Source organism: Mytilus edulis, chromosome 5 (genome assembly GCF_963676685.1).
Source record: "Mytilus edulis chromosome 5, xbMytEdul2.2, whole genome shotgun sequence".
Classification (NCBI taxonomy): Eukaryota; Metazoa; Mollusca; class Bivalvia; order Mytilida; family Mytilidae; genus Mytilus; species Mytilus edulis.
Window position 1 is genome coordinate 90158677 of NC_092348.1, and position 23650 is coordinate 90182326.

A 23650-nucleotide genomic window follows, 5' to 3' on the forward strand; every position below is an offset into this window, starting at 1 on the left:
TCAGCAAGTAGAGGGGCACAGTTTGTTCCCATTGGTATGCCGACAGTCTGTTGAAAAACACGTCCTCCGAACGTAACAAATATGTTGTCAATCAAGAAATCAAGCATCTTGATAATATCGGTTTCAGAGAATTTTTTGTTTGAATCAGAGTGATTCTTTACAAAGTAGGATTTATCCCTCCCTAAGACAAGATACTTGTATCTACGTTGGCCATTCTTTTTTATGAAGCAAAGTAATACCAACTCTTTTAATTTGTCTTTAAGTTTGGAATGTGGAATACTTGTGTAAAGAGTAGAGAAGTCAAATGTTTTAATACTGTTACAAGATGAAAGAGAGTTAGATTGTATGTACTCTAAAAGATCTTTGGAATTTTTAAGTATCCACATCTGATTCACGCCACCTCTAGAATAGGCAGTTTCACAATAACTTTGAAGCCCGTCTTTGATTGCTGATAAAATGGATGTTAATAATTTAGAAAGAGGTTTTGTGGAGCACTTGGAAGACCCAGCAATATACCGCTGTTTGTAAGGACACTTATGTAGTTTAGGTATCCAATACAGTGATGGAAGATCCAGTTCTTCATCTTTGGTTGAAATACCAAAGGAACAAAGAACAGACCTATGATTATCCAGGATTTCCTCTTTGGTAAGTGTCGTGAGGGTATATGTTGAGTTTCCAAGTGAATTGTCTATACCTAATTCGTTTATCAAGCAATTAATGTAATGACTTTTACAGACAAAAACGATGTCATTTGGGGCTTTGTCTGCGGAGACAACAACATATTTATCATGGAGGTCGGATAGGTGTTTAGCAACATTTGGGTCTTTAAAAATTGACGTAGCATGGGCATTGATGGACCCATTCAGTTAATTTACTTCACAATAAAATTGAGAATGGAAATGGGGGATGTGTCAAAGAGACATGATAAATATAAATGTTTTGTCAAAAATGTTTCCTAAATAAATCTTTACTGTGCGCTACGAAAAATTGTTGCTGGTAATATAAAGGTTTTAGATTATTTCTTTATCGATATAACTGATCATAAAAAGGTGTTATATTACAACTTAGTCTACTTTTTTGTCAGTCGAAGGGCTTAAATCTGTAGAAATTGAGAAGTGTAAGCGAGATATATCAGAGATTAAAGACCAAATATGGACAGCACAAAAGAAATTTGTTGACTTCAACAGAATTAGGTAAGCGAACTGACTAAACTGCATAACTACATCGATATAAGAGTAAGCGACGATGTCATACAAACTAAAGTTAACAAAAATACCCTTAGATAAAACAGCTTGAAAAGGACTATAGAATATTTATATTTCTTATGCAGAAAAGTACACTGAACAAAATGTAATTTGACACAAATATGAAACTCAATGGTACAAATATCGATTGTTAGAATAATTCCTATACTATCAGATGATATTGCTTTTGCCATGTCTACGTTCTGTTCTGTGCTGTTTCCTTAATCGAGCCTCCAAACTGAAAATGTACGCTTATATTTTGTTTTGAATTACAACAATGCTTTTGTCACGAATATGCAATATACCTCGCATTCACAATCTTACTTATTTTATTGTGTGTCTATTTATCCTGAATTCACATGCTTGAACATTTAATTCACACCTACAATTAAAGCTTAAGCAAATTCAACATGCGTTTACAAATTGACTGATGCATTTGAACTTTCCATCTAATCATGCTGTTTTCCAATATGTATCATTGTCCATGCATTTAACACTAAACTATCTTTACGATTTCTTTTTTAAGACGAATTCGTCATAGTTTCCGCCTTTTGATTCGTTCAAAAATGTCATCATTTGTTTTTATATACCAAATGTAACAATTCCTTGAAAAAAGATCCAACATGATCATTTTGGAATAAAATACAACATTAAAGTACATTGTATTCAGATACGAACACTGAAGTTTTATAAAAAAAACCTTTGATAATGTCTTTAATTGATACGTCAGCAAACTGATTAGAACGAATTAGATTTAGAAACCATTTAATTACTGCACTATTCATGCCAAATTATGTTTTTATACTTGCCGTAGTAGCTAAAGATTTTAAACTATTCATGTTGTGCCTTTGTTAATAGGCACTTATAAATATGTATGTATTTGTCATTTTGTCTTGTGATTTGTATATGTTATTTCTAATGTTTTATACTGATAATCATTATGTTTAATTGCAATTGGCTATATAGGCCATGGTACAACTGTTGGTTGAAAAAAGTAGTTGTTGTGATCTTAAGAAGCAGAATGTATATGTTTCATCACTCATCATCGCCATCTTTTTTTTATATTTTTATTTTCTGTTTATTTTCGCATGCTTTTGTTGTTGTGTCCTGAAGTCATTGTAAGTGAATATAGAGACCTGAAAACCATTGCGTTTGGGTATCTTAAACAATCAGTATATTGCGACACCAGGAGTACTTAGAAAACTTTTAAATGTTCAAACATTTTCATGAACGTGACATCTGTAAAAATAAAAGTACTTAAAAGTGGGAACTTCAATTATACATTAGTGTAGGACTAATAGTAATCGATAATAATGGAAAAATATTGTTCATAACATTATACAGACTGGAAAATGCACAATAAGCTCTTAAACACAGACACAAGATCTGAATATAATAACACGGTCACCACCATTAAACATGGTAAAATCTATTTTAAGAAAATAATTATAACGGTTTTACTATCATCAAATGAGAAACAACAAACATGGCAGCCAAATGTCAAAAATGAGATTAGAAAGTTGCTAAACATAACAGGGAATTGATAATAATAAAGTCAGTCGTAGTGTACATCGAAATAAGAAATAATAAACCTAAATGCATAGCATAAATACTACCGGTAACATTATAAAACTTTTCAATCCCTGATTATGTACCAACATTAACTCAAAAAACGGTATGATTTGATTGGTCCAAAACTATAAACTGTACATTTCAATTAAATTTGGTTAAAATTTGCAATTGTACCACGTTGATGTACCAGCTTTATCATGAACCTGTTCGATCATTGCTAAATCATGCAGGTATTTTCCTAGGGAGTTGGGTAATTATGTAAAATATTATCTAGATTTGGGTCAATGTTAGTTTTATATCTTTGTTAAATTTATTAACAAATTATCTAGAAGTGGGACAATGTAGATCTTGATATTTGTATAGACACTTGTCTTATTGGTAAGACTTGATATTTTTCGGATTATTTTGTGTTTGTATTTCTTAGCCATAAGCCTTTACCACACTTCTCATTCTGTCCATCTCCAACAACAGTTATTTAATACGTTGGATGATAATGTATCATATTATAATGGCATCAGTTTACAAAATTACTAATAATCATTAGCATTGCAAGTATTAGCAACATTTTTTGTCATACCCACGAGTGGTTCGATGTCAAAATATCAAATTCTGTTTTTAACCAGCAGTAAATTTTGCAGCAAATTGGAAAAGAAGTTCTTCGTAAAGTCATTAATTTAAACGTTCTAACTGGGGTGCCTTTCAAACTAGAAGGGGCAACATCAAAAGTTCAATGTAGGATAACACACTTAATTCATATAGCTTTTTCATTGACATCCCTACACCCCCCCCCCCCTTTTTTAACTTAATTTGAGAAAAATTGATTGACAAATAAGAATATATATAAAATGGATGTCAATTAAACAAAACTTGCAGCAATTTTCCCAGATGAAGGTAAATCTAGAAAAGCGAATAGAATACATCACTCCTCAATACACCATGAGACAGTCTGCTTTACATCTTTATTTATACAATTATTGACATGGAATTTCTCAGTAAATATTATTTAATAATTCAAAGCAAAAACTAAATTCTTGGACAGTGTATGGGATTATATGTAAGTTTGGTAGTTTTTGTATATAGTCATTGGTGTAAGTCTTAGTCATGGAATGGCGCAATGATATAACAGGCAAAATTTTTACCTTTCTAGTTCAGGTATCATATCACCATTGAAATTGTTATGTACAATCAAACTTTCAACTGTCAAAGTAAAGGCTCTCATAATATTTTAACTTCAGTTTCTTAATAACTTCATAATAAGCATGTGTATTCATACTGCTACACGCATCTTATTTCTGATTTACAATTTTTATCTAATGTAGGGTAAATAAAGTACGTTTCAGAAAGTACCTTCTACTAAAAAAGCACTCTTGTCTGATAAAAACGTTTAATATGAGTTCTATCTATCATGTACATCTACCCTAAAGTTATGGACAAGTTGATTTTGGCTGAAAATGATCATAAATATTTTTTTCGATCAGCAAAAGTTAAATTATTGGAAATTTAGTTGTAAGTTTCAGAAATGATAACTAAATCAAGAAAACTGTCTTGTCAGATTATGCCTCCCTTTGCATATGATATGTTGTCGATTCTTATTGGTTGAATTGGTGATATGACACAAACATATGGTGTCTGATAAATATTTTCAGTTATGTATATGTCTGCATGTCTTTGTGATAAATGTTATGTTTTTCTCTGTCTTTCCTCGTTTTTATTCGTCTTGCAATCCTTCTAATATTCAACATTTTGGAAATCGGACAACGGTGTAAATGACTGTACTCTAAAACATAATTGTTTAATTCGGTAGCGCTAAGATATATGCTTGTAATGGGGGAAACTGTTTCATTATGATACCCTTTTTTTATATATGCATACAAAAGACAGGGGAAATTGATTACAATTTTGTATAATATGTTTGTTTCATTATTGTTTTTATTATTGTGTATAAATCTTTGGTTTTATTTATTTGAATGTATTTAGATATGTCTTGCGTTTTTATATTGTGGTTATCCTGTGTTTTTATGGTTTAGTTTGTTTCATTTCACTCATCATTTTCGGCTTCCAGACCACTAGTATATGGATATGGTGTTGATCCTTTTTACAGTTCGGTGAGCGATGAGACGAAGATCAGTTTAAAAAGAGATGTTCCATCTTATCCAAAGGTATTAACACGAATTATAATTAACAAAGAAAATAACATACAATAGACATTGATGAAATTTAATTCTTTATTTTTGTTTACAATTGTTGCTTTGCTGTTTGGTTCAACGCTACCTGACGTTTTCACTTTTATTATCTTAACATCCGTAATGGCTAGAACCTGATAAAGGTTATTTAGAAAACCCGTATCGTGTTCGGGAAAAGCGGTATCCTACGTTTCTACAGACATGTATATATCTAACTTTTTGTAAAGAACTTCATGATTATTAATATATTTCAAAAATTGTATAAAACTTATTCTCCAATACACCAATACTGATGCATAATGCAATTTTAAATTATTCACCAAACAGAAATAAATGATAAAGGAAAAACATGTTCCTGTATTTTGAAAAATGTGAATTAATGAGTTCATTTAATGCCGAAAAATCATTTTCCTCGATCACAACGAGAATGAGCTTTATTGATTATTTTGAAAAAGGCTTAAGGAGTCTCACAACACCTTCTCCACTTTAGTGCGATACAGTCTTCATTACCATCATTAGCCTAATTTGCACATGTATCACCATTTTTTTCTATTGAACATTATTCCGAAGTTTTGCTAGATATCTTCAAAGAAAAGAAAGTTATTAATTCCGCAAACACTGAAAGTGTGAATAAATGATGTGGTTTTGTTGACAACGGTTTTTTGTACTTGTATACATAGGAATATAGAAGCACTCTTTTCGCATTAAATAGTTTTTATTTTGTATTTTTAATTACATTTTAATGTAGAAAATAAGTTTCAGGTTTCTTAACTGGATTTCAATGTAGGAAATAAGTTTAAGATTTCTGAACTAGATTTTCATGTAGACTATAAATTCAAGGTTTCTAAACTAGATTTTAATGTTGGAAATAAGATTAAGGTTTCTGAACTAGATTTTAATGTAGAATATAAGTTTAAGGTTTCTTAACTAGATTTTAATGTATAAAATAATAATAAGTTTTAAAATCTTTAAGATCCTCATTTAGATTACAAAACTAACAGTAAGAATATTTATTATTAGAGTTCATAATTCGTTAAGATGAAAAAAGGAAAAACTTTCATAAGTGTATAAGCACCGATTTCAACGTTTGAAGTAGGTCTCTAGATAATGATTAACATACACATCGATGTTGAAAGGCCTTTTTTTTTCTCTGCTAAAATCTGTTCATTTGCACTAACATGTGACGGTCCAAAAATGAAAATTACATTAATGAACTTGAATCAATATACATACTTAATTTACATACTTAAAAGATAGGATTTAACACCAACAATTATGATTATTTACGTCACAAAAAAAACTTTTGAAGATATTCTATATTATTTGTTCGTCTCCTGCAAAAACAGTGATAGGAAATTTATTGGGATTTATCTTTATAATGGCATGATACTAGATAAATGCGAATCAAAAAATTAAAACACGAACTTAATTTATGTAAAAACAAATATACAGATATCTATTTGAATCACACACATAAAAATGACATAAAGCAATTTTGTTTTATCGAAAAATGTATGATATATCCCTTTTAAAAACGTTAGAAGCTGCAGGATAAAAATCTAATTAAGAATAAAAAAAATTATGTTCAAAAACTTAAAGTATGCAAATATCTAAGCAAAATAACATTTCATCAGCAGATAAATTTCTTAAAACTTTTAGGAATTTTTGGTCCTCAATGCTCTTCAAATTTGTACTTTGGCTGTTTCGACTTTTCAACCTTTATGGCGTCACTGATGAGTCTTTTGTAGACGAAACGCGCGTCTGGTGTAAATGAAATTTCAATCCTGGAATCTATGTAAGATACCTTTGTTCGAGTACCTTACGTCGTTATTTTTATTGTAATCATGAATTCTTAACATTCTCCATCAGATGTCTTCTAGAAGCACGGAAAGTAAAGTTATAGCAATATTGTAACGGAAATAGTATTATATTTATCAGATGTTAGAAGCTTTCATGCTAATGAAATATACATGTTGGAAAGAGTGAACAAAAATGACATCACGCAACAAAGTGATAAGTGAAGAAATGTAAAATAAAAAATGACAGACATAAAGACATAATTATTAAGTAACGTCAACTCTCGTGAGACTTGATTACAAAACAATCTATTCAAAATTTAGAAAACAAGTAAATCAGCAATTTAAGACAATTTGCTGGTTAGTAGAGGTTGTCATTTGTTTGGCAAATGCATTATTCTTATTTCTACTATCCGGAATCCTAAGTTAGTAATTTGGTAATGTCAAGGCTTTCTTTTAAATGGCAATGAAAACACTCACCAAAGATACCAGAATAAAATTTCGCAAAAGGATGTCATAACATGTTTTCCTTTTTTGTTTTTAACAATTGTGTAAAGCTGGCAATGGCAAAGTAAAATTCTAACATATATGTGACTGAAAAAAAGAAGATGTGGTATGATTGCCAATGAGACAACTGTCCACAAGAGACCAAAATGGAACAGACATTAACAACTATAGGTCACCGTACGGCCTTCAACAATGAGCAAAGCCCATGCCGCATAGTCAGCTATAAAATAACTTATTTAATATATTATCTTAATCAAAGTGAATTACCTATTGAATTATAAATGTGTATAAATGGGTCATTTCAGGTGTTTTTTATTTGTGTCTAAAGGATCATTTCATTTTTTTTATGTGTATACAGTTCTACCCACCGTTTGTATTAGCTGATGTTACTTTTTGGTTTCGTCCCATATATTTATGAGAATAAAGTTTTGCCGTACGGTTACCATTATTTGATAGTTTATGGATTTGTTATAAATTTTTCACTCTTGAACATGATAAACTGTTCTGGAATATCGAATGTATGATATATGTATCTTAATGGTTTTCGAAATTCAAAATTGTATATCCTATAGATATATAACAAAAAGATAACAATGACTTGACTCTCGCTAAAAAAAAGTCTATATTATGACCTTAAATTGTATTTTGTAGCAACAGTGGTTTTTTTCAAGATGATATGTTATTCACAGAGGAATTTATAATTTACTAACAAACAACTTTTTAGAGTGACATATTTTTTTTATCAAGTATAAGTTATTCAAGAAAATAAAAAAAAATGAAAAAATATCTATTCCTTTTGGTCTATTTGTAACACTGTTCTCGAGAATGGACTCTACTTTCTGAAATTTAAGTTGATGACTTACTTAAACTGTATAATTTTCTAGGGCAATAACATTTAAACTTTAAATCTTTTTGGCTTAATGATGTTCCCTTGTCATGTATTTGAATTTCTGTCAGATTTTCGGAATCCTCTTGTTTTATCCATTTCAATAATTTAAAATGATTTGCCCATTAACACCCATTTTTCTTTTTATTATTCTTTTACATATATAATTATGAGCCATCTATAAAAGTCTTATTAAATTTTTGTTATTTTTTTTTAGTTTTTGAGAACTTTAACTTGTCAATGATTTAGCTATGAAAAATCCAGAGAGAACATTGTCCCGTCAAAATTCCAATGGCTAATATCTTGAGAACAAGCACACGAACCTATATATTCTTTTCTATTTTGAAAATGAGTAGCGAACTTCCTTAATTGCGATCTAAACGTGTATTCTATAAATTTGATATTCGAATTCAAATAATTTGTTAATCTCGGAATTGTATAATTAACATGTATCAACGTTTCGAGATTACTGTTTTACAAGCTCTAGCCGCAGCATCAACAATTTGGTTTCGCAGTGTAGAAATTATGTATTTGCTTTACATTATTGTGCATTGTATTATAGAAAAAAAAAGGCAGCATTAGTATACCGCTGTTCGAGAGTGCTAAAGTTATAAATCATAAATCAATATCTGAATGCAAACATTTGTTTTTATTTTGTAGTACACATTATCACATGAGACAACAGACTACCTGAAGCAGCCAACATTTGATATCTGGCATTGGGAACCTAATGAGGTAAAGTGGGTTTTTTTTTAATTTCAAAAGATAAAATTATCTAATTTTACCGTTGTCTAGAGCAATTTGGCACCATGATTGTATGACATAAATTAGACAGACAGCCGATACGACTTTCAATTAAAATTATTTGACATTCAAAATGACAAAATGAACAAGCGATATGATCGAAAAACTCTTGTAATCACACTATCTTCTAATTGATATATGAGAGCTATGCTCAAATTCTCTTTCCTGATGTTTGCAAGAAATGAAGTAATTACAAATAATTTAAACATTCAATACAGCATTTATGTTTAAATGTGAATTATTCATTACAACCATTACAAACAACGTGTTGCATTAAGATCTCGACAGCTATTGCAGTTTGACATGCCATAAAATTGTATATTTCCGATGCTCTATGTTTTGAAGTTGTGAAGAATAGTCGGAAGCTCTACAATTGATAAAGTTGATTATATTCAGATAACCCATACTATCTTCACAGAAAAGATTCTGTTATACATGTCAGAAAGGCTTTAACTGTATACGTTCGAAAAACACAGACTTTGTAAATTTTATCATTTTTTTTTTTAAGTGCTTGTTAAAAATCTAAAAGCCATTTGCATTCATTCCATTTATTGTTTCTTTTTTTAAGAGAGTAAAGTGAAGAACACCAATTGATCGTTTTATAAAAACAAAAACCTATGAAATTATAGTCAAATTTTATTTTCTTGTTTTTTTTCTTTAAATATGCAAAGAATTGTTTTGTTTAGGGGAGAGACATGATCTAAAAGCGTTGTTTTATTTGTTGTTACAGATGCTTAGTCTGATGGAGCACATGTATCATGAACTTGGATTAGTAGCAGAGTTTAGCATAAATCCAATTACTCTTAAGCGATGGATTGTAAGTTGTACGTTATGCACCGAAGACAATTGAAAGAATGATTTTCGGCGGACTGATGTTCTTATAAAAAGGGGGCGAAAGATACTAAAGGGACAGTCAAACTCATAGACCGAAAAAAAAATGACAACGCCATGGCTAAAAAAGAAAAAGACAAACAGACAAATAATAGTACACAAGACACAACATATAATACTAAAGACGTAGCGACACGAACCCCACCACAAACTGGGGGTTATCTAGATGCTCCGGAAGGGTATATACTTACTGATATCTGGAAGATTAATTTCAAAATACAAAAAGGAATATCGTTCAATCCGACAATTCCCTTTATAAAGCACTGCAATTGATTATAAAAATCTTCAATGTACTATTTTAAAAATCAGGAGTAAGTAAATAACAAAAATATCAAACTCCAATGATATTCAAAGCGGAAATCCCCTTATCAAATGGCAAAATCATAAGCTCAAACTCACATACTTGATTGACAACTGACAACAACAGAGCGAAAGACGACGATGTGAACAACTGCAGATCACTGTTTCCGTTACCGATTAAATCCCATGCCGAATCAGATCTAGATCAGATCTATGCCACAAATGGCTAACACAAAAAAAGGACAGACAGCATCCACTGAATATCATGCTCCTAACTAGGGACATTCAAATGAAAGATGTGACTAAACCATGTTGGAACAAGCACAAACTATCGATCGATCAGAATTAGCAGTTACTGAAAGTCTGTTCAAATCAAATTTTAGCAATTTTCCGCAGTTTTGCAAGACCAAAATATCCCTCAGTGCATGACCTAGTGCTAATAAAAAGTATAATAATCATCAATATGGTTGCTTTAACTGTCCAATTTATTCGAATAATCAATAAGTTCATATGATATATTTATCATGAAGGGTTTTATAAACAACATCACTGTAAAAATGAGGATTTGATATTCGGTTTGTAATGTTATGACAGACACAAGCAAACTTTAAAACCAACCTGTTACCTGGTTCTATGTTATATCTTTATGAAAAACATTATAAAAAGGGAGATGTTAGGAATAATAAGTGTGAAATTGAAAACGAGTGAGATAGATTTTAAGGATATTTCAACGAGATATAGCATCAAATGCTGAGGCAGCGTTATTCACCTATTAATTTATCAATTTAAGGAAGTTTGTGACTGTTAATTGTTTTACTGATTCAGTATTGTCAGTTGTAACGATTATTGATAACTGTTATTATATACAAACTTTTCGTAATAATTATTTTCATTGTAAGTTCGTTATCAGTGTTTAATTAATGTATGAAGTCTGAATCAAAGGGCAATGGTACATGCATATTACTAGTTGAACTAAAGTTTTTTTTTTCATAGCTCTGTGTTCAAGAAAATTACAGAAACAATCCTTTCCATAACTTCCGACATTCTTTTTGTGTGACACAAATGATGTATGGAATGATAAACCTTTGTCGTTTATGGGACCACATATCCAGGGAAAGTCTTGGAATTCTTATGACAGCATGTGTATGCCACGATTTGGATCATCCGGGATATAACAACACGTGAGTAGCATGTAAATTATTGTAGGTGGCGCTGCTTCTTGTAACTTTGTGAACAGTTCATTAAAAGACGGAAAATACATGTTTCCAGATAAAAATTTATTGACAATATCCCATAGTTCATTTCTTAATTGTTAATTTCACAATTTTCCATTTGTAAGATTTTAATTTATTCTGTAATGTTTGATTTCCCAATATCACACTATTAAGTTTTGACTTACATCTTTTAAAAAGTAAGGAAATTAACCAGTTTAATCTTTTGATTCTTTCTTTCTCACCCCTCTTTTACGTGAATTTGTAATTTACAATCAAAGGACATGAAATAAAAAAGAATTGACAACATATGTATAGAACAATATTGTTTTGATTTTCACTTTATAGCCTGACAATTAATTTCCATTGGTGTAAAGCTAGGGTCGCACATTCGCGATGTTTACTGTCGTCCTTGTTAGAAACATAATGATTTTTTTAAAGTCTGATCAAGATCTTGTTAATTCAAACATTTATTTAATCGCGACAACAATCAGATATGGTTCAGGAGGCTTCCAAATTCAGCCGTTTCCATCCGAACTTGTCCCGATTATCCCGTTCTCAATCCGATTATAATCGATATGCATCTTTCCCCATTATTAAAAACGACAGAATATATGCCGACAGCGTCCCGATTCTGCTGAGTGCGATCCAACAGACATCAAACAGTGACCAGACAGTGAACCGACGCTGACGGAAGATATCCGTCAGAAAATTGTCGCCATAATTGGGTTGATCAGGTACTGTCGGAACTTAATCATATCACAGTCTGCTGCATCGCATTGCAAACGGCTTTGTCTTGACTCAGTTGTATCGTGTTATGTAATTGTCTGGACTCAGACTAGGATATTATTGCCGAATATCGCAGTTATGACGGGACTGTTCTGGAACAATTTTGTCAAAGACGGTTCGCATTCGGGATGCAATCTGGACTCAATCAGCAATTTCAAATATCTCAAGATCATTCCCGTTCCATATGACACCGTTCAGAAAACACAGAATATTGTTATGATTTTGATCCGATACAGCAGGCTCTGTCACGACAAAATCACGATTTTAATCCTACTAGACAAAATCTGATGAGTTTTCCCGAATGTTACGGGACGCACCTAACTGTTGGGGTGCTTGTCCGATCTCTCCGATCCGTAGGAATCTATTACGAACGTTTACTACAGCGTTCAGACATTAATAGGACATTCCAGATCATTGAAGATAGTAATCGGACTTTTTTACTTTTCTTGTCTGATCGCTGTCTGATCTCAAACGGGAGCAGTAATCGGCACTGTGTGAAAACCGCATTAGGTTCTTTCAATGTAGAAAAAAGGAAGCGTTTATACATAATATTTTTTGATAAATGAAAGTGCTGCATCTTCCTTAGTTTTATCATTTCGAGGCCCTTTTTCATCGTTTATAATTATCATGTACGTTTTCACTGCACAAACTTCTGATAAATTTTGAGGATATTTAAATGTTATATTATACTATTGTGTGTAATTCTTTGTAGTTATCTTCATTTAGAAATCAAAATTCTTATAATTTCAGGTATCAGATCAATGCACGAACAGAGCTTGCCATTCGATATAACGATATTTCACCACTAGAAAATCATCATTGTGCTATAGCGTTCAAGATTCTTTCTAATCCTGAATGCAATATTTTTTCGAACGTTGATAAGGACACATTTAAACGAATCCGCTCTGTGAGTATAATTCTTTTATATACAACGCAAAACATGTAATAAAGAAAAACATTTAAATACTAGAAAATAAAGCCGAATTTTTGACAAAAACAGGGAAAATGTCATATCAGTTGATGCAAATAGGATACGAATATACAGTTTGCGTGCTAGCATGATAATTCACTTGTTACTGAGCTCAATCAACTTCAAAAGTAAAATGTGATGTCAAGATATTACCGATATGGCTAACATGTATATAAATTTTATGATGTATGAAAAAATTTGATTATCTCGTATCTTTATATTACACTGTTAAACAACACATTTTTAATTGATTTGGGGAATTATGCAATAACCAGATTGTGTTAGAACCCATTCTAGTATTTGGATAATATATCAATAAAATAAATAAAATATCAATGTTTAATTTTTAAGCAAAAACACTATTCAATTATTTATCGGATTCAAATTATTTTAAAAAAAAAAGAAAAGAAACGTGGCACGGTGGATAATGAGACAATTTTTAGCGGGAGTGATCAAATTTCAATGTCAACAATAAAAAAAACTATACTGTATATATAAAAAGAAGATGTGGTTCGTCAATGAGACAACTCATCAAGAGAGACTAAATGACACAACAAATTAACAACAATAGGTCACCGTACGGTCTTCAACAATGAGCAAAGCGCATATCGCATAGTCAGCTATAAACGGTCAGTTTTAGAAGGCTCAAACGAGAAAAAAACCAATTAATTAGTATGGGCATTTGCGATATCTATGACAAAATGAAGAATTTTATATCGGATTTCAGAAATTTTGTCAAAAATCACTTATCGTATGAGGACTGTAAATTAAGAAACTGGTTTAATCTATAACTAAACATCCTAATGATCATTTTTCGACAATAGGAATTTATACAGTGGTGGGAAGGTAATTAAGCGCCTTTTCAGGAACTTAATCTAAATATAGTTTGTATTGGTGTTAAATAACAGCAGACATCAATAGTTCATCAATTGTCAAGTTTGAATTAGTGTAAGGACATCTGTTTATTGATTGAGACTGGTGTTTGGATCATAAAATTTCTGTAATGTATTTGTATATTTAAGCACTGCATCATAGACGTATACTTTTCATTCATATCAAATGAATTAGTAACATTATATACAGTTATATTTGTAAATGAATTATAGTAGATATATATAGATTCTACCACTGCATCGAGTGAAATACGATATTAATCCACTCGAGACAGTTAAATTTTCAAATTTAACTGTCGAGAGAGGATAAATATAGGATTTGGTGGAGGAATCTGTTTCTCTAATGATTTTCTAACATTATACAGGCAAACTTATTCTTTCTTTTCGAATGATCTGCAAAAAGATGTGTTCTTTCTATGTGACGTCATCAGGCATGGCCGCCTTTTTTCATGCTGTCACAATAGGAAATTCAGAAGAAAGCAAGAAATTCGACGTCATATTCAGATTTTGAACAATGAAGTACTGAGATCAAACGAAACACACGTTGATTAATTTTTTTTTATACAATGGGTGCAGAAAGGGATAAATTGACGAAGAATTAGAGAAAAATCTTTATATGTTTATGAATATATAAATTATAGACATATAATTGGCCAAAATTTTCGCAATTATCCGGACTGAACTAAAAATTATAGAATTAACTATTTATCAATAAAACAACAATTACTTGCGAAATCAATAACATATTTTAAACTCACCTGGGCTAGAGTGTCATTTTGAGCTATTTCCATCACTGTGAGTCAGTCTGTTGTACGTCGTCCATCCGTCTTCTATTAATCTTTTTTATTTGAAATGCTTAGCCAATTGCAATCAACATTGGCAACAATCTCCATAAGATTTTCTAGATTAGAATTGTGTCCGACGATTACGCCTGACTACTATTATGGATACCAAGGCGTACACTATTAATTACATTTTCCTCAAAAACTTAGACAAAAATAGTACTACTGTTATCAACAAAGTAATCCGCAAAATAAGATCTACAAATTAGATTTTGTCATAGTCTGCAAACAATCTCATAGAAAATCTGTACTGCATTTGAACATTCTTTTGTGGTTTTCCTATACCAGCGAAATAAAGTAAATGTTGTACTTTTATAAATCAAATTAACGAAATCATTAGAACAAGATAGTGTCGGTCAATTATCTATAGAAGGTATTGTCATTCAATGAAGATGTTAACAATTTTGGCGCTTTTGTGAAAACTTCAAAAGCTAGACGGAAGCTGTGAAAATAGAATTATCAGTAATATTATCAGTAACATAAGCTGTATTTATCAGAACTTTTAGGAATTTTTGGTCCTCAATGCTCTTCAACTTCGTGCTTTATTTTGTCTCTTAAACTTCTACTCTCTTTGATTCGAGTGTCACTGATGAGTCTTTTGTAGACGAAACGCGCGTCTGGCGTAAATACAAAATATCAATCCTGGTATTTTTTATGAATCTATTAAGATCATTACTTAACTCCCGAGTTAAAAAATAAGAATAAATTAATAAACAAAAAAGAAGATAGAGAAAAGACATATTTATGGAATATGGCTTGGTATCAAAAACATATTGTTGGCTCGGTATCAAAAACATTTTGTTACCCCGATTTTGTTTTTTTGTCCATGGATTTATGAGTTTTGAACAGCGGTATACTACTGTTGCCTTTAGAGAGAAACTTTAATTCAAGAATCATCAATATTGATTTACAAAATAGAATAAAAATCTATAAATAGAAGTTAATTTGATGAACTTCACAGTAGCTGTTTGTCGTTTATATATAATACCGGTATTCAAATACAAAAACCAGTTCAAGCAAATATTATCAGCAAGACAAGATTTTTACTGCGCAAGTTTCCATTTTATGCAATTATTCTTGTGTATATTATCTGTTAAATGCAACAATATATTGTAAGCAATACATGCTTCGTTCAGTCTGAAGTTATCAATCTGCATCATTTTCAGGTTATTCAGCATGTCCTAATCGAGGATGTCTAAAATAGTTTTATTAAATAATGATTGATATAAAAACAAACTTCAAAATTACTTAAAAAGCATGTGTATGTTTATATTAATTGTAGAAAAAATATTTGTTCTGGTCTGAAAGCAGTATCAATTTCTATTTATTTCATGAATTACAATAACTGTTATTATATAGGGAATGACTATGTTGGTATTAGCTACTGACATGGCGCGGCACGGTGAAATTATGGATGGGTTTAAGGAAAAATTAGAGCTTGGATTCGACTACAGCAAGAAAGATCATATGGACTCGGTAAATCTTTTGCATATTGGTACATATGGTACCTTGTGGATAGTTTTCATGTGTTAGAGCTATCATAAACAATAGTTTCATCTGTTGTCAATGAGAATTTCTGAAATATAAAGAGATGTAAAAAAAAGTGTATGTCAACAAGATTAAATTTTAAGCAGAAAAGACTTTATAAGGTGAAAGTTTGAATAATACATTTCTATTATTTGGTTTCTAGTGTTCTTAATATTACCGAATAAAAAATTTCTATTTTGAATATTCGGGAATATAAAAAAACAAGGCAGATGGAACTATTGTGAAACCTGTGATAAGCTCTCATCCCCTGTTCATCATAATTGATTATCCATTCTAATCCTGTTTGTATGTTACATGTATATCTTGTCTTCAGGCAATAACTAATCTGATTCTGGCCACAGACATGGCACGACATAAAGACATATTAGAGACCTTTAAAAGTAAACTCGAAAATTTCGATTTTACCAATGAAGAACATAGTGTGGCGGTAACTCTTTCTAAAAATTGAATAGTCACTTTGTAGTGCTTTAATGAACACTCAATTTCATTTATTATTTAATTTTGTTATTTGCTTGTTCACACATTTTTTTTAAATCAATGTTTTTATATTATTTAATCGTAATGATTTATGTCAAAAGTGCGTTTACTTGTACTATAATGATTTTTTTTTAAATGTACGTTCACTTGTAACATTATGATTTTTATTATGCATATTTTTATTTGGTTTGCTTGAACTTTTCGCAGTTGTCTTTAACATTTTAGTGTTAACTCGTTGTGTTCTTCAGAATTAAATTGTAGAGAATAACACATGTGTTAAGGTATACGGAGCATACTGAAAGGGCTGTCAAATATTTATTTTTTATTTGAAATCATGGATCAAACTTGAGGCCATTTGCAACAAAATAAATGAATGTGGAACAACTTCTTAAAAAACCTTTATATTCTTAATAACATCACTGACAAAAAATATTTCGGAAGTAAAATGATTTTTGTTTGCCAACATTATGACCTTTGTTATACATAAAATATGCAGGTCTCTATAAAACTAGTTATGAACCGTTTACCTTAATACATAAATTAATTTTATGTATAGAGTTTGTATATAGAATAGCTTCTTACTATAGTTTTTTTTTTATTAAAGATAAGAAAATAAACTTTACCATTTGGAAATATAATATAGAATGATTGCAATCTTGTTTCTTTCTTAACAACGTAATCGTTTTGTTATTTCCTCTTGTATGTGCATGATCTTATAGACCAGCGGTAGAATCAAAAAATATTTTTTTTAATGCACCCACCGAACACACGGCTAAATTATATATCATTGAAAAGATAAAATTTTTGACTTTAATATTAATGATGCCGTAAGCATGAGAAGTGGTCGGAATTTTGCATAATTGAGGTCAAAGGTCAACAATTGAATATTGCAAAATTTTGTCTCTACTGTCTATTTTGGGCTAAACTTAGGAACATAAAACATATTAAACAATCAGGGGACAATATTTCATTCAACATATATGGAGCCTGTTGGGCATATCATTTTTTTTTCTAAATACGTCATTTTTAACGTTAAAATTAACGTTTTTCGTTATATGATACATTTTGTTTATTTATGACTTCATTTAGTTTCCATACAAGAATGACCTTGAACTTTGGTAATATTTTTTTCCCATAAAAATGAAGTCTTAAGACGACTTGCTACTATACAAAAGTTTAAAGTCAGGTAAAGGGCTATAAAAGTTAATTTCATTGATTTCAGTTTCAATGGTCATGATGATTATTTCAGTAAATTTTTTACATTTTTTTTTGCAGACAAAAGCTGTCATTAATATTTTTGTTGTACAATCAAAATGTATTCATATAAGGTTTATAAAATATGTTAGCATCATATCAACGTTTTTTTGACGTTTTTTAACATTAGGAATGCCCGATCGTCCTATCATAAAAACGGAAATACCTTCAGTGTCAAAATAAACTAAACGTATATTAAATCAACAGAAAAAGTGGACAAAAACTAAAAGCAAAACAAGTTTATATATGAATTAGCATTATTAAGACGTAGATAGGTCAGGTAATCAAGCATCATCATCATCATCATCTATATCTGTCAGGTGTGTATTGATGTTTTTACAAAGGTCTGATGCTTGACATTGACACAGTGCAGTACAGGACAAATTCTGTTCAAAACACACACAACTTTTACTGCAAACTGATTTTCCTTTGCATGTGCACACCAAATCTTGAAGGAAGTCGGATGACATTTGACCTTCAAACAAGACAGGTTCAAGACCACACTTTCCTTCTTTCCAACCAAACTGTAGAGGCGATCCAATAGCAGACTTGGCGATATGTGTACTCATCCAGATTTTGGTTTGGAAAGAAGACCTAAGGACGGGCTGTTTGAAAGATGCTTCACAAGGAGGGAGTCGGACCAAGCTAGAATCTTTACATGCGGCTAATTTCACCCGGAAACTGTTCAGATTATTATGGCAGCGTTTGGACTTTCCTTTAGGATAATAAAGCCTAGTTACGAGTTTTCGACTGACGGCTACCGAATCTTCTATATCTAATAAAGATATCTGGGACAAGTCATTGAAATGATCAGGCGTTTCTTTTAGTGCCTTTAGCAAGGATTTCTTGCCTATGCCAAATAAAGACGATGTAGTATCACATCCTGTAATAGCGTGTGCCGCTGGTAGGATTTTACACAAAACTGAATTTAACGACCCACACAGCTCATGAACAAGAATGTAACGCCGACAATCCTTAATGCTAGTGATCATTCCTGTTTGAAACCACAATTCAGATATATGAGTCATCTGTGGGAAATAATGTATTAAAAGTACTAGCACGTCCGTAGCCGGAGACTTTACAATAATGCGACCGTTTACATCCTTTTCCTTGTACAGTTTGTCAGCATTCAATGCATGCAGAATAATACGTGTATCTGCCTCTTCTTGTGTATTTGACAATTCACTGCATTCTGATATACCTTTGGGACTTATTATTTTCACTATTTCTGGATTTGGAAATGATCCAGCAAGGTACAGTTTTTGTCCATCCATTAGACAACTATTTTCTTTCATATATTGCAAAGTGAATTCACCAAGAAACTTTATAAGTGACTGCTTGTTTTCACCTGAACTAAGAATTTTTTTCCAGTCTGGAATGATTCTTCCTTCGATTACTTGAAACACTTTTGGATTGAAAAATGACTTTGATCGACGTTCCCGTTCAGAGCTTTTAATAGAATTTTGAATGTCATATCTATCAAAAATGTCAGCAACCACTGAAGCATATTGAAAGCAAGCAACCTGATTGCGGACAAAATCTAAAGCCAAATCACCAAATGTTTTAAACCTTTTTGCATTGATAGATTGCAATAATGCCATGCCATCTCTTATATGGGTGGTTCGGGATATATAGAATATTGGAAGGATTTGACAGACTACTACATCCTGTTCCAGTATGTGAGCTCAATCTGCCTTGCAAGTCTTACGCATTGTACCATCGTCGTGGAACATGGATGTTGGGATTGGGCCAATTGGATAGGACAGAACTTTTTCAACTGTTACATCCTCTCGACAATTTGCCAAAGCCAAGGCACGCCTAAAAACTAACTCTGGGTTGATATGCACATTAACTGTGTCACCAGAACGACACATTAGTTTAGTTTTTTTCGTCATATCCTCGAAAGACTTTAGTTTAGATCTTGATATCGGGTTATAGAAACTTCGAGACTGCCCATTCGACAAAAAACCATCAACAAAGGATTTAACCCTTTGTGTGCCCTCATTAATAGAATTCAATAAAGAATCTTGAACTTCTTTAGATGCGTGCATCCCAGTTGAAATGTTTATGAGAGGAACTGGATGTAAGGTAACATCAAAAGGATCTGTCATTTTGTTGATGATATGATCTATCAAATTACTAACCTGTTGGTTATCTCTTGTCATTGCTGCTGGTTTCATTTCCTCGTGAGATAAATCACTCTCTATGGACAAACCAGCTCTATCACGCATTTCTGAACCGAAATGACCGAGAACATGTCTCGTTAATGTCCATCTAATCAAAGCAGATTTTTTGCGGGTTAATCCAACAATCCCCCCATGCCCTTTAGAGTCTTTTATAATGTTTTTTTTCGGTGGCCATGTCACTCCAAATGCCGTTAAAAGTTCCCTTTTTTTGGTGAATTGCAAATTCACCAGAATCAAATGCTGATTGAACTTTAAGAGGATATCAAGAATATCAAGAATATAAACCAGGGTCCATCTGGAGTAATTTGTTCTGTTGGTTATGAAGAAGTATGGCAGCATATCAGTAGTAGTATGTAAATGCAATGACCACAAACCCTCCCGTTCTGCACGAATGTTTTGGAGCATTACTTCAACCGCGTTCAGGAACATATCCCAGTACTTAAATGTCGGGGACTCGAGATATCCCTAGTTCCTGAATCTAACTGTTAATAGTAATACATGGGTGTTATACAGAATCGTTAACTCGTTAAGTACATCTTTGTAAGATTCCGATTCATCTGAAAACTTTGCTTGACATTCAGACAGCATCACCCATACATCCTTTGGTATTGCATCAATACCATCATTTTCCTCACACCATTTGAAAAACGAAGCAAACCATAACGATCGTAATGCTTCATATACGAGTGTTAAACCTCGAACTGATCGGTTAAACTGTTTCCCTATGAGCATCTGGTCAACAGTGCATTCGGCATAAACACCAGAATCAACCATAAGATCCCGAAGACCTCCATCTGCCCACAATTTGCCAATACAAATGTCAAGCTATAAAACAAGAAAGTGTGTTAAATCCACCAAGCCTCAAAATATGGGATCGAAAAACTTCCGGCATTGACCATTTCACTTGCTGTGATACTGCGTAAAGTTGTTGATCAAACGTCTGTATTGCAAAGTCCTGTCCTACTTCTTTTGACATGTCCATACATTTCTTCATTGTTGTATAAACGGTTGACATATCGCTTGGCTTCGAGTCAACAACTGGTGCATATGTAACAAGTGTCCGACAAGGAAGTGATTATGAGACTAGGCCATTAAACCCAGTCCAGAAGGGGATTGCTTGTTTAATTTGTTCTGGAAGTTCCATTGGAAATGTAATTACTTCTCTGAACAGAAGTCGCAGCAAAACCCAAACGGAGTCAAGCAAGTTGGACATCATAAAAGCCTTATGCTTTACCATCAGATCTGAATTAATTTCTGATACCAACTTCACAAATGCAGTATCGTGGTCAGAAGATTCTGCTTTTACTTTTTGGGGTGTTTTCAGTAGATATTTAGTTATACAGGCCGAATGATAAAGGGCATTTTCAGTAAAATTTTCATGTAAAACCGTTGACTCATGATCCGAATTAATTCTAGCTGCCTCAAGTATATTCTTTATTCTGTCTTCTGATTCCACTTTGTGCAATTTAGCATCTTTTTTGTAAGTTTTGTTCTTACAAAAAATACAGGAATACCACTCTGATCGAGTTGTGATTCTAGATGTTCTTGCAGCAGGTAAAAAAATGCAAGCACCACCTATATTCTCCTCCGTTTCCTTAAAATCTTGTTTATAACAAGATAGATTCTGCTTACTGGTGTAAGATTTACAACAAGATCTATGGTATCTAACATCAATATTTTCCGAAAAAAAAATGATTTATAGAAGACAATTCTTCTACAATCTTCAAATAGATCTCATCTTTCCGTAGTTTAGTAGCTTCAATAAAACTAACTTTGCCCTTGTCAGTGAAAATATATAATTTTTCCGGGCTTTTAATCTGACAAATTATGCATTCCTGCCAATCTAAGGAAGACTTCCCTCTCTTTGCACTTGTTGGGGGAAGTTTTAAAGGACTACCGAACTGTGACATTATCCGGAAAATTTTCACAACAGATCCGGAATAATTTTTAAACGATTACTTAACACAATGTAAACAATGATAAAAAACCAATATATTACCACTCTGGGTATTAAAAATAACAAAAAAACAATGAAATCAACAACAAAGCAAATATAAAACTAGTGTAAAGACAAATATAAACCCTAAAACTGATATTAATCAAACAATTTCAATGTGAAATGCTAATCGACATTTGGCTTGTACAGTGATAGAACTGAACGGAGTGAGGATTAAACAAAAATAAACGTCCCGGACCGTAATTCCGGAATTAAATAAATGTGTAACAGATTGAGGTGTTCTATTCAAATTAAAAATTTATTGTTAATCGAATAAGAAATGTAACAAACGAAAGTTGTTTTGTATAAAGTAAATATCGAAGTGTATATTTATGCCAAATAAGCACAAATGAAGTGTTTTATAATTATCCTGTTATTAACGGAAACCGGTGAAAATCGTGTTAATCACAACTACTGAAGTAAAACGGTTTTTAAAATGTTAATGGTAAATATTTTTAAAACAATTATTGACTATTTTTATCGTCAGTGATATATTCTTACATTATCAATTGAAAAAATAGCCGTAATATTGTGATTTGTAATAATAATTAACATTTTAGTGTATCAGTGAATTTTTTTTATACACTACATAACGCTCTAAAAAGCCATTTTTACGGAAATTCGACCATACGATTTTCTTACGGCATGTTTAAAATATAACTTTGATATGTATTCTTTCATTTAAAAAAAATTCAGGTATGTGTTCTTTGGGTGCATTAAACTCCTTAACTAAGCGTCTTTTCAGATTTCGCCGCTGCACTATTATGTGAGCATGACTTTTCTACTCTTATTACTATATGATCTTTGATAATATTGCTTAAACTGACTAGTTCAATTGTTAATTTAATTGTAAATAATGCATAAACTAGCTATGCTTCTTTCAAGTTTAAATATTTCGTTCAGATAAATAAATAGCATATTTGTTTTAACGAAATTCACTTCATAGAAAACTACATGTTGCTAAAACTTATTTGTTATTGTAGCTGAAGATGGTTTTGATAAAAGCTTGTGATATTTCAAATGAAGTCAGACCAATGGAAGTATCAGAACCATGGGTAGATTGCTTGTTAGAAGAATATTTCAATCAGGTAAACTATAATCATTATAAAATAATTTTGAAATGTATTCTACTCAGCATTAATAATTACCATGCACATTATTGAATATGAAATAAAGGCAACAGTAGTATACCGCTGTTTAAAATTCATAAATCGATCGAGAGAAAAAATCCGGGTTACAGACTTAAACTGAGGGAAACACATCAAATATAAGAGGAGAAATACGACACAACAGAAACACAA

The 23650-nt window shown here is 31.6% G+C and overlaps 1 protein-coding gene across 6 annotated transcripts in view; it reads left to right on the forward strand.

The window, feature by feature from the left end:
* LOC139524781 (high affinity cGMP-specific 3',5'-cyclic phosphodiesterase 9A-like) overlaps window positions 1-23650 on the forward strand; it is a 67723-nt gene that overhangs the window by 38283 nt on the left and 5790 nt on the right. For 2 of the 6 annotated variants that reach the window (XM_071319853.1, XM_071319855.1), the window contains 8 exons: window positions 1085-1193; window positions 4879-4975; window positions 8849-8923; window positions 9723-9809; window positions 11177-11364; window positions 12934-13090; window positions 16248-16364; window positions 23333-23437. In XM_071319853.1, coding sequence (XP_071175954.1) covers window positions 1085-1193; window positions 4879-4975; window positions 8849-8923; window positions 9723-9809; window positions 11177-11364; window positions 12934-13090; window positions 16248-16364; window positions 23333-23437 — 935 coding nt within the window. Of the gene's footprint in view, window positions 1-1084; window positions 1194-4878; window positions 4976-8848; window positions 8924-9722; window positions 9810-11176; window positions 11365-12933; window positions 13091-16247; window positions 16365-16749; window positions 16864-23332; window positions 23438-23650 lie in introns of all 6 variants that reach the window. The other 4 variants (XM_071319856.1, XM_071319857.1, XM_071319854.1 and 1 more) reach the window with 3 other exon arrangements.